This window comes from Galeopterus variegatus, unplaced genomic scaffold (genome assembly GCF_000696425.1).
Source record: "Galeopterus variegatus unplaced genomic scaffold, G_variegatus-3.0.2 Scaffold679, whole genome shotgun sequence".
NCBI lineage: Eukaryota > Metazoa > Chordata > Mammalia > Dermoptera > Cynocephalidae > Galeopterus > Galeopterus variegatus.
Window position 1 is genome coordinate 726,645 of NW_007726790.1, and position 12,905 is coordinate 739,549.

The 12,905-nt window shown below is 34.8% G+C and overlaps 1 protein-coding gene across 1 annotated transcript; it reads right to left on the reverse strand.

Moving 5' to 3' along the window:
* Window positions 1–1,927: 1,927 nt before the first annotated feature.
* LOC103589371 (olfactory receptor 52Z1-like) lies at window positions 1,928–2,887 on the reverse strand. The gene has a single exon (XM_008571325.1). The coding sequence runs from the start codon at window positions 2,885–2,887 to the stop codon at window positions 1,928–1,930; it is 960 nt and encodes a 319-aa protein (XP_008569547.1).
* Window positions 2,888–12,905: the final 10,018 nt, after the last annotated feature.

Genomic DNA, 12,905 nt, shown 5'->3' on the forward strand with positions numbered 1-12,905 from the left:
GATTTAAAAGGGAAATGTGGTAAATTTAAAACATACAGTCAATAAGATTTTGGAAATTGATTTCTATCTGACTGGAAGAAGAGGTTTTGATATGTGGGGTAAGAGAACTGATGGAGCCCAGCAGTATGCCTTTCTTGCTTTGGCATACACTAGTCCTGGAGCTACCAGTTGTAAAATGAATTCTGTTTCTTTTACCAGGCAGCATTGTATCCCAGCTAAAAATATTGGTATTTACAAGGTACAGACCTGGTTTAAGAATGTTTAAGAATGACATCTTCTCCACGAACCTGAAAAATTTACCCTACCATTCTGACCAGCAGCTCTCTCACCTGTAAAAGGTAGATATTGCTACCTGCATTTAAGTATAAATAATCTGAGGGTATTATTGTGATGGAGAAATAAAGCACTAAGTATAAATTTTACAGCAGAATGCCCAAAGCACAGTAGAAGAAAACAAACAAAAGTCTGACTACTTTGAAGTTAAACAAACATGGTGTGAAATTCAACTAATTTGAAGATAAATAAAAATAGTGTTTAAATATTTAGCATAGTATGAGTAAATACAGATTTTGCATGTCTTCTCCCTGCCCAACAATGGAAAGGACACAGAAAAGCCCATGGGTTTCTTATTTTTTGGTGGAAAAATATGTGTGTGTATGTAGATAAATAAGTGTGTGTGTATGTATATATACATTCATATATGCATACATATACATACATAAATATGATAAATATATGATCTCTCTCTCTCTCTCTCTCTCTCACACACACACACACACACACACACACACACACACACACACACACACACACACTCGTATTTCTACAGGGAAACAGAAACCAAAAACTAACTACGAAAAGGTTGCAAATATTCAAGAGAGCACCTCAAATTACTCAACCTTTATTTTTTGGTTATTTTTTAAGAGTAAAGCAGGTCATTTTTTTTTTACATTCTCATGGAATTATGGAAGTCCCTTAAGGAGACATGGTAAAAATGTTTATTGGTATAAAGAAATTAAGGTATAGTCTGGAGACAAGTTCATAGATTTGATGTGATTATAGTCTTACTTTTATGTAAATTTCTATGTAAATATCCTACTTAATTTCCTACTAGATTTTTTTTAGGTTTTTTTTTTATTATTTTACTTTATTTGCTTGGGTATGGAACTTTTCAGAAATTTACTTCTTCTGTGAAGCCTCTGTTACAACCAGGATGCTCCATTGATGATTTGAACATCAAATCCTTAATATGTAGAAAGAAAAATCAGCCTTATATTTTTCCAAGAGGTCTCATGTAGATTAATTTAATGTTGATTATAATTTTTTTTCATTAAGTGTTATCCATTCATTCAATATATATGTAGTATGTGCCTAATCCATAAAACACATGTTGTGAGATAGTGGTTCAATAAATATATAATTTTAGAAATAATATTTTAATTTAAGAAATAGGTGTCAACAAATATAACTACATTGTAATATGATGATTTCTTGTTATTGGTCCAAGTATTCAAAGATTACAGTGGGAGTGTTTTACATTTCAGAAAAATTTTAGGCTGACTATAAAAAAGCTCAGTTACTTACCATTAATAATAATGTTTTGTCTACTTTATTTTAACACTGCTAAAAGGGGAGAATAAAAAAATTTAATATTTCCTCCTTAGCTGATAAGAAATGATAAATATTTGAGATGATGGTATGCTAATTAGCCTGATTTGATCATTTCACAGTGCATACATGTATTGAAACATCACATGTGTCCCGTGAAAGAAATAAAATAAAACTTAAAAAAAAAAAATACTAACCTTTAAAGTGTGTTTGATATGCTTTTATGGATTTCATTTATTCCTATTCCTCACTGAAACAGAGAGAGAGAGAAGATGTGTGTATGTGTTTTATTCAGAAATATCCAATATTATTCTTCATTTTAGCAACAGACACGGATGGAGGAGAAGAGCAAAATCATTCGATCTTGAATTTGTTTGGTCTTTACCCCATAAATAATGGGGTTGAGCATAGGGGGCACCACCACATAGAGGTTGGCCACTAGGATGTGGATGTGGAGAGGGACAGTTTTACCTCCAAAGCGGTGGGCAAAAAATGAAAAGAATGCTGGGGTGTAGAACAGAAGCATGACACAGATGTGGGAGCCGCATGTGTTGAGGGCCTTGAATCTGGCAGCCCAGGAAGGAATCTGAAACACTGTGAAAAGGATCATTGTGTAGGATATAATGATGAATGCTATGTCCAATCCTGTAGAGAGAAGGGCCACTGTTAGGCCATAAATGATGTTTACACTGATATTGTCACATGCCAATCTGGCAATGCCCATGTGCTCACAGTAGGAATGGGGAATGATGTTTCTTCCACAATATGTAAGTCGGTGTACCAGGAAGATGAATGGACAGCAAATGAAAAAGCTCCTGACCACAGCTGCTATGCCAGTCTTCCAAATGACCGAGGTGGTGAGGATGGTGGTATATCTCAGTGGATGACAGATGGCCACATAGCGGTCGAATGCCATGGCCAGGAGAATAGCAGATTCTGCCACAAAGATGAAATGAATGAAGAACATCTGAGACACACAGCTATCAAAGGATATACTCGTGAAACGGAACCAGAAGATGGCCAGCATCTTGGGGGCTGTGGCTGTGGAGAGAAGGACATCTGCAGAGGCAAGCATGGAAAGGAAGAGATGCATGGGCTCATGGAGACTGAGCTCAGTCACGATCAGGAAGATCAGGAAGATATTGCCCACAACAGCCACAATGTACATAGAACAGATAGGGATGGAGATCCAGGCATGCAAGTCTTCCAGTCCTGGAATTCCAGTCAGGACATACCACACATCCTTGGAATTTGTGTGATTGTAAAAGGCAGGAGCCATCTGAGATGTACGTTACAGACCTAGTACCTTTAATACAAGACCACAGGGCTGAGGACTCAGGAGGACCACATTGGACCAAATGAGGTGTGATCAGATTTTTTTCTTTCTTATACTTTCTTCTGTGTGAAAAGACAGTAAGATAAATCAACTAGCCTAAAACTCTACTTCTTTTATTGACTAATTCATTCTTGCATCTTGCATGTCTCACTTCTAAGGTGCTGACCCCTCTTTCATGTTGCCCTAATTTGGCCTAACTGCTGCTTCATCTTGCTGCTTCATCTTTCCCCCTGACATAGGACCAGACAACCTCAAAATCAGCTTTCCCAGCATGGAGATATCTATACAAAAAAAGTAAGACCTTTTCAATCAAGATATTGATCATCAGTGCTTTTATGAGGAATGCCTTTATCATTAAGGGGGAAATAACATCTTCTCTACAAAAGCCGTTCTCTAAACTTTTTCAGCCTTAAAGAGGTTGTTTGTAACTTGGATGAGACATCCTGTACTTAAACAAAAGATTTATAATCAACCAAAAAATTGTACAAAAGACTAGATGTTTTAAAAACAGTAATGTCCTGGACAGGTGAACACTGACAAACTCTCTGGACTCAATCAATTATTATATGGAGCAGAATCCCATTCCGGAGTTTCAACAACTGCTAATTACACTTCAATTCACAGCACCTGGAATGATGCCCGGTTCAACAGCTCTGGGAGATATCATCATTCCTCACCTGAAGTAAATTAAAAGGACTTGCCATGCTAAATGATACTAACTTTGCTTTAGCAAAATGCTTTGTCTTAACTGTAAAAACCTGACCTATAGTTTTTGCTTTTTCTTTTAAATAAATAAAATGGGGGAGATGTGGAGTATACTATAAAGCAAATATATTTCACAGGGCCTAGTTTTTGGTCCTTTCGGGTTTAGTCTAACTTCTTAAAAGTACATATAAAATGCTGACCTTGCAAAAAATAGAAAATTTTCCGCAGGTTATATATGGTCTCTGTTGTAAGATAAAGAATTGTAACACAGCAAGGCTGCTGGTTCAAAGACAAACAAGTTACTTATTGATATGTTAAGATACTGGGAAGCTGCTCTAGGGAGAAGGAATGTTTGCTGAGGTCAAACTTTTGTGGGTGGATCACTTAAATTGCCTTAGGGAATGTCATTTTGCTTGTTTTACTAAATGTTACCAGCCTATGTTGTTAAACTATAACCCCACCTGTGTTCTCTTCCTGTGACTTCCTGGTCTGGAGAATAAATGCAGGAAGAGAACCCCAATTTGTGGTTAACTTCCCAAATGGAAGCAATGCCTTGCTCTTGAGGGTTCCAGGAGATTAACCACTTCGGGGCCTCTAACTGCTCAGAAAAGATGGGCTTTTAGTAATCCTTTGCAGCTCCATCACCCAGGGGAAGAGGCGTAACATATCTGTGGGGGGCAAAGCAACAGCACTTTACATATATTAACTTACTAAATATTCACAACAGCCTGTTGAAAAGAGCTAACAATAACCCATGTCATGTATACTGTTATTCTTCCATATGAAAAAAGAAAAAAAAATCCTACAGACTTTCAGCCTCTTTCTCTAGGTCCTACAGGGTTCAAAGTCAGGCAAAGTAAATCTGGAAGCTCTGATCTTAACCACCATCCAATACTGCCTACCAAGACAAAACTAGATGCAAAAATACAGCATCAGATTTTTTCACTGACTATGTCCCTGAGGAAAATATATATACATTAAATTGATTTGTACTGCCCATGGAAGAAGGAGGGATTATGTTTGACAAAATTTAGATTTCAAGAAATATAGCACATATGCTCTATTCTACATTCATTGACCACTGTCTTAATGCTAACTCTATGCTAGCCATTGAGGACATGCAGGTGAATTAAATCAATCTCCATGTACCAATCAATCAATCAATTTCTCCAAACTGTCAGATGAGACATTAAAAATCTAAACTATTAGCAATGTCAAACTGAGCTGGGATCTTTTGTGTATATGGCTAGTATTATTCTATCCCGCTTAGATCACTAATTGAACATTAAACAATACACAGTATGTGCAACTATCACCACAGCAGCAAATATCTTAATGTTTTCACATTATAAAGCAGGAGTGCATAGCCCTTCAATAAAGGGGAAGGGGAGTAATTTACTGATTACTAGTTCCAAAGGAATGTGAATAGAAGCAAGGGCAATGTTGGGTAAAAAGGTAGGTTAGAAGGTAACACTAGGATAGGGAATCTATACCTCTATCTATGTATATCTATATCTATATAGAGATATATTTATGGTAAACATGAGTGCAGATGTAATACATCCACATTACGAAATATGTGAATGCCAATTGTCTTCTATCCTCCTCCAGTCCCCATTCTCAAATAAAAGATGGCTAAAGTTCTTGTTTTTCACGACCGTACATGAGCTTAAGACATGACTACCTCTTCATTCCTTCATTCCATTGCCGTTCAGTATACTAACCATTGTACAATATAGTCTTGCAACTTGAATTCAATTTTTTATTAAGTGTTAAATATCTTGATCTCACATTTTATATAATTGAAATGTTTGTACCATTTTGTTTGAGTTACAGCTTAGAATATATAACATCCACATGGTCAGCCAATTTGGCCTTGCATTGGCATACAATTTTTAAAAAATATTGTAATAAAATATTAAGGTCTTTAAGTCTGTGGATCTATTTTGTTTACATAAAACTACTGTTTAATCATTTAACATATAGCTGACATTGAATATTTTTAAGTGGGATTTTGATGTTTCAAAGGGAGAAACAGAGAATTAATTCTGAAGCATGCCTGACACAGAGCTATTCAAGAGCCATGCATGTATGTGAAGAGTAATCACGGGGTGAAGGATAGGGTTGCAGTGAGTCAGGACATTAGGGTTGGGGAAAAGAGACTCTAAGTGAAGGAAACACAGAAATGGAGGTAAGAGGGGAAAAAACCAAAATTTTGAAGGTTTTCTTTTAACTTTGCTAGGTATCTTTTGGGACATGATATTTTGTTTTATTTTTCACTGTAACATTATCACCTGTGATAACCCAAATGATAGGTCTGGGCTCCATGTATCATTATTCTATGATATTATTGATGGCATAGTCTGACTATATTATGAATATATGCACAGAAGCAGTATGGGGTAACAGAAACAGTGTGGTTCTAGGGACATATATAACTGGATTTAAATCCAGGCTAAATCATATTCTAGCTGAATGGGCCTGGGAAAGTTACTTAATTTGAATGTTAGTCTTCTAGCTTGTAAAATACCTAAAAATAAGTATCAATTAAAATTCCAGTGAATTCTGATGGTAGCATTTAGGAAGGTAGCTGAATAAATCAGATATATTTTTATACCCAAAACGGATGATATTAAGGGACTTGTAAAATTGTCATCTTTAAAATCAGAATAATTGCTGCTTTGAGCAAGTTTAACTTTCTAGACTTCAGGCTTATGATTTGCTATAGTGAGACTGAATTGGTTCAGGGTAGTCATAAAAACAAGACATTTTATTATACAGGTCACATGATATCAATTGGTAATTTTCACCCTGAATCTGTCATTTTACTTTTATAAGGTATTGACAGTTCAGCATACTGATGACCACAAAGGTTTTGAAACGGAATTTCATTCCTGCCCTACCGCCAATGCATCATCATTGTTACATAGAGAAAAAAGTTAAAATATTAGTTTCAGCTTTTTAATCTGTTCCTAGTTTAGCACCTGATGAATACTCAGTAAATTTTATAGAAAAAAAATGCATGCATGTACATATGTGTGTGTATATGTGTATGTGTGTGTGTGTGTATACAAATTATTCTTAACTATTAAAACTGTTTAATCATTGAGCCTTGTTTTTAACTACTGAGATATCATTTTTTTGTATCTATGCATAACATTCAGATCTGCATATCAAAGATGATCATTGTGTAAACATATTCTCAACAGAAAAAAAGTTATTTTTACAGATGAATGAATTAATTAAAAAAACAAAAAGATAATGCAGTGGCAGATCAACTCCAGCTAAAGCCAAGTCCAGTACCCCATAGATCAGAACTGAGGAAAATGTGAGATGATTAAGCTCTTGGAAGAATAAGCAGCTTCTGCAGTTTGCTGATAGTTTTTTTCTGGTATCATTTTCTACATGACTTCATTAAGTATAACTTAGTCTACTTACTTGTATTTTTTCAGGATCCTGAAGATATTTAACCAGTTGAGAGAAGAAAGATTAAAATCAAGGAGATGTCCAAAACACAGATAGAAAATCTAGAACTGTCTATTTGTACCACTTTCTAGGCATCTCTTGGGCCCAATATTTTCAGCCCCAGAGGATTGAATCTTATTTCTCCTATGCAAGGAGATGACTCAGAGTTGGTTCTGGTATTTATTCCACAGGAAGAACTATCCTTGCTTTTATTTCTTCTCTAATTTGTGCAACTTTTTCTCTGGCTGTCACTCTCAGACACCCAAGTTAACACGTACAACTACATATCCAGGTCTTCTTTGCATGTCCGACTCATACTATTGCAGGCATATCCTGTTCCCATTTTGTCATCTGCAAATATAGTTGTCTGTTCCATATATGGGAGGATTTTATGCTTGTTAGAAGGCTCCTAAAAGTAGATTATCTCATTTGTTTTCTTTGACATGTTAAAGCTCCTTGTCCTGCCTTTTCTTCTATTGGTCACGCAGTAAGACTGATCAGCATCAGAAGGGTCCAGAAATGACTGTCATCTACTCTAGAGATTCCTTTCAGCCTTTGGAAAACATTTTAATGAGGGATACAGATAGAAGAAAAAAGAGATAAAGACAAGTTCTATGGTATTTATGAGAAGTGAAACTGATTCCATGTAGATGAGTTAAGCTGGAAGATATTTTCTCATTAACTTCCCTCAAGTGGAATCATCCAAATATTTGTGATTTTCTGGTATTTATTAAGGACTCCCTAAAAACTTTTTCACCCATATTAGTAGAACTTCCCTATAAATATGATGTTTAACCATCATCTGATTTTAATTGGATTAAAATGTTAGGCAAGTGCCCAAATCTCCTAGTCAGTTATCTAGACATCCCTGTGCTCAGTGGCTAAGAAAGGTGGTATGTAAGCATGAGTGCTAAATGGAGAGAGAGACACTTAATGTTGCCTGTGTTCAAATGCTTCCCATCTAAAAGTCTTGAAACTATGAATGGTGGTTAATCAGATAGCATCTCCTTGCAGTTTGGGACATAAAAAAGGAACAGTACTTATCTCATTGTATGGCTTTGCAGATAACTTATTCTGATACTTTCAAATTTGGAATTCTATAGATCTAGTTGTCCCCTCCCCTTAAAGATTCATAAATTCTACTTTTCATCAAAACTTTTTGGTAGATAATGATTCCAGATACATATAATAAGCAATAAGGCATTAACCCAGCCTGTTTCTAGTTTAAAAGTTATCTACAGTAATATCCTACGCAGATGAATTGATCGTTATTCATGACTTTCAATACATTTAGCTTCTCTAACAGAGATCTGCAGTCCATTATCTAAAGTCCTTGGGTCACATATTTTGGAAAAATATTTTTCCAGATTTTAGAAATGTTACATGATCATATTCTTGATATTACCAAAAAGTGTCACTGGAGTCTTAGCTAGCTCCTTATAATCATACAGATATTTCTACAGAAAACATACAAATATTTAACTATGTAGAATAAATCAAGATTTTGGGCTGGCGCAGTGGTGCACTCGGTAGAGTGCAGCGCTTGGGAGCATGGCGGCGCTCCCGCCGAGGGTTCGGATCCCATATAGAGACCGGTCAGCTCACTGGTTGAGCGCGGTGCGGGCGTGACACCGAGGGTTGTGATCCCGTTGCCGGTCACAGTACGGGCGCGACACTGAGGGTTGCGATCCCGTTACCGGTCACAAAAAAAGACAAAAAAAAAAAAAAAGAATAAATCAAAACTACAAAGCAAGATAGCAGAAACATTTTCAATATAAGGAATGAAACAAATGTAAATGCATTAAAATAACATAAAATACCACAGATTACTAGTTTGTCTAAAAAGAATAAAAATAAAAATGGTTCAGTACTTTTAAAAATACACTTCAGCAAAGGAACAATACGTTGAAACAAAATAAAGAAATAGAAGCTCATATATCAAGTGGATATGAACCAAAATAGATAGTGAGCCACTGAAACCCCAAACTACTGATTTTAAACAATTTCACAAATAAGCACAAATGAAAAAAATCTTAAATAATCAAATCAAATTCATTAGCATGTTAGAAATTATATAACCCAGGCATCCTCAAACATGTTAGAAACCTTGATTCTCTTATATAAAAGGAGATCCTTGTCCTGTGAGGATGTGCAACTTCACTGAACCTCATTGTAGCCACACACATTCATCAGGCGTCCTGATCCTGTCTCGATGGAGTACTTTCTGCTCGTTGAGGATTTACCCTTGTGTGCTATCCTTGGGTTGGGGGGAGAAATAATGGCTTGCTTCACTTCAGCTACTATTGATTCTGGTAGAGGATTTTTACAATTATTTCTAATACACCCTTCATGAGAATATATGATATGTTTTTTAAACCACTGCCAGAATATAATGCTTGGATTTATTTTTTGTCCTGTCGCACAACTGTTTGTGAAACTGTGGTATAGTGGCAAAAGCTCAGGCTCTGAATCACACGCATGTGTTCTGCAGATTTGGATTCAATTATTCATTGCCTGATGGTAGGCCAGTGATANAAAAAAAAAGAATAAATCAAGATTTTAAATATCCTCACACCAGTTTATGTCAGATTTTACCATCACTTTAGGTCAGGTTGTGCTGCCAAAAGCTTCAGTTTTCAAATTTCTACTGATTTAAAAAAAAAAATGGATAGGGGATTAAACCTCTGTTAACTAAAATAGTGGTAGAAATTTTTTGAGCCTATTATTTTTTTCTGTAAATTAAGGATGTTGGAATGGTTGGGATTTTAGCTATAATTCTGCTTTAACATGTAAGATTATTCAGATGAGCTGAACTTAGATAGTTGTTTTATGGGTGAAATCAAGCCCTGAATGCTAGAATTTCAACCTAAAAGTAGACGAGAGAAGATCAAATGAACCTTTCACCTTACTATAGGTAAGTAGGTAAATAAATAGGGAAAGTCCAATAGAGGAGTAAAAGATGGTTCTTATTTTGAACAAGTAATTTAAATATAACTGGATCCCTGCTTTCTTCTCATTTGTGAGCTAATGCAGCCGTGAGTTGGTGCCAGAAAAGAGAGTAGAACTATTAGTTTATTTTCTTTTCATTTGCAGTCTGTAGGGTTTCTCAGTGGTTGGGAGCAGTATTTCTGGGGTCTTGTAGTTTTCTCAAAGTACTTTGTCCTGCCACATTGAAGAATAGTTTTATTCTGTCCAGGTGAAGTTGGTGAGCCACTTTAGAGACGATCTTCACCTGAGAAGAATCACTAATTAGTATCTCTTAGTTTTGCTAATGTTGGGTTATTAGGTAACCTGTTTTGAGGAAGGATATACCGAGGACCTTCCTTTAAGTCTAGAGGAGGTTTATGCTCTTTCTAATATATCATAATATCTTTGTTGTCCATGGACGAATTTGCACAGAGATCAGCATGACTGATTGTACTGAAAGAAACATACTTTAATCCTTTGTCTTGTGGTTTTGTTGTTTCAATTTTATATATTTTATTTGGTTTTGATTAATCACAAAAGTAATGCATGACCATTATAACAAGTCAAAAAATAAAAGATATGTAATGTAAGCACTAATAGCCATCTCTCCCTTTTTCTTATAATATTCAGTGTGATTAAGGTGGGATGAATCATTCCATTCCTCTTTATGCTCAAAGAAACATGAAACTTTTGTCTAAGTGTGTGTTGTCCGAGTGGCAAGACACTTAATGTTTTATTTAGTGTGTTAATTTATTTCACTTAATACATTGTGAACATTCCTCAATTTAATAAATACTTTATTTCATTCTCTGTGACAGTTGCTTAATGCTAAGAAGCTGGATGTACCATAATTTATTCACTATTTTTCTATTCTTAAACATTCAGATTTGATTGAGAAATAATGATCAGGAAAGAAGGATACAATGGAATATAGGGATTGATGTTTTTCAATGCTGAGATATCTTAACAGAGTAATAGGTGGAAAATGATACATACTATTAAAGAAAGTGAATTAAGTAATATAGTATACAAAAAGTATTTAGTTAATAGTTTTTCTCAAATTTATACTAGTATGTTCTTGTGTCATAGAGAATATTTGGTGTGGAATATAAATATAGTGGAAATGAATACCTAATCATCAGTTGATGGACATATTACTCAGCCACAAAAAAAAAAAATGGTATTCTGCCATTTGCAACAACATGGATGAGCATAGAGAAAATTATGGTAAGTGAAATAAGCCAGGGACAGAAAGAAAAATACTGCATGTTCTCACTTATATATAGAAGCTAAAACAGTTGATCTCACGAAGTAGAGAGAAGAATAGTCGTTCCTAGAGACTGGTAAGGGGGATCATAGATACAAAACAGTAGAGAGATAGGAAGAATAAGACCTAGTGTTCTACAGCGATGTAAGGAGACTACAGTCAACATCAAATTACTGTGTAACTTCCTGTAGCTCACTAAGGGGATGTTTATTGTTCCCAACACAGAGGTGATAAATATTTGAGATGACGGATATGCTGAATATCCAGATATGATCATTGCTCACTGCACAAATATATTGTACTCCATAAATATATATAATTATCATGGATAAATTAAGAAAAAAATAAATGTAAAAGAAAAAAAAATTCAGAAACAGAAATAGATTAGAGGTTACCAGAAATGGGGGCAGGGGGAGAATAATGAGAAGTCATTGCTTATTGAGCACAGAGTTTATATTTAGGATGACAGAACCGTTTGGAAAGAGATAGAGGTAGCGGTTACACAGCATTGTAAATGTACTTAATTCCAAGCAATTGTATGTTTAAAATGCTTAAAATGGCAGTCCTTATACTGTATATGTTTGGCCACAATAAATGCATAAATGCATAAATGCATAAATAAATAAATAAATAAATAGCATAAAATAAAAAATAATAATAAAATAAAAATTAAAAACTCTAGTAAAAGTTAATCGAAAAATAATAAATAAATAAATACTCTAACTAGAAGATTGAAGAAAACATGATATGACATATGAAGATACAAGGAACAAACTGTAGTCTGACAAAATCAGGTTTATTGACTCATTTCAATGGGAAAGAGAGCATACCAGAGAAAATAGAGGCATTCCTCAATCAAAAAAAAAAAAAAATTGACTGTTATTACAGGATTCTCAATAAGGATGAAATTTAGCTAAACTTTAAATAAAGTCATGATTTGATCAACTTAAAGCAAAGCAGGGCTGTTTCAAGGGGTTCAGGTTTGAACTGCAAAGTGCAATATGGAAAGCTTGTTCAGGCATTCCTTTTTTGAAGCTCTGCACGTGAGTTGTAAACCAAGGCTGCTTCTTTGTGTCAAAGTGTCATATATTTCCTAAGAAAAGTGGGATGTTTTATTTCTCTCAATATAATTTAATACAGCAAAGCTTTTGATACCCTTTGATTATAGAAAACAGTCTCCACTTGAACAAGAAATCAGCAGTTTCCCAAAGAAAGGGATTATTAAAACATATTACAGTTGTAGCTTGTCCTTGAAAGGTTTATAGTTTCCTGTTAACTTTGGAACAGATTTTATCCATAATTTTTATTCTAGCCTTATGAATGGCAAAGTAAATTTTTAATATACTATTACTATTATTATTTTATTTTATCAATAAATTATTATTATTTAATATACTCTATTTTATTATAACATTATTTCTCAATAATATTATTATTATTATTTTAAAGTTTTTCTAGATATTTTGAGGAGCAAGATGGCGACGGGTCTGGAGCAGGTGTGCCAGAGGACAGAGCAAGCCTGAGAAGTGTGCACTGTGCTGCCAGAGTACTATTTGC

Coding starts and splice junctions, on each gene's coding strand:
- LOC103589371 (XM_008571325.1), bottom strand. CDS start 2,887: ATGGCTCCTGCCTTTTACAATCACACAAATTCCAAGGATGTGTGGTAT.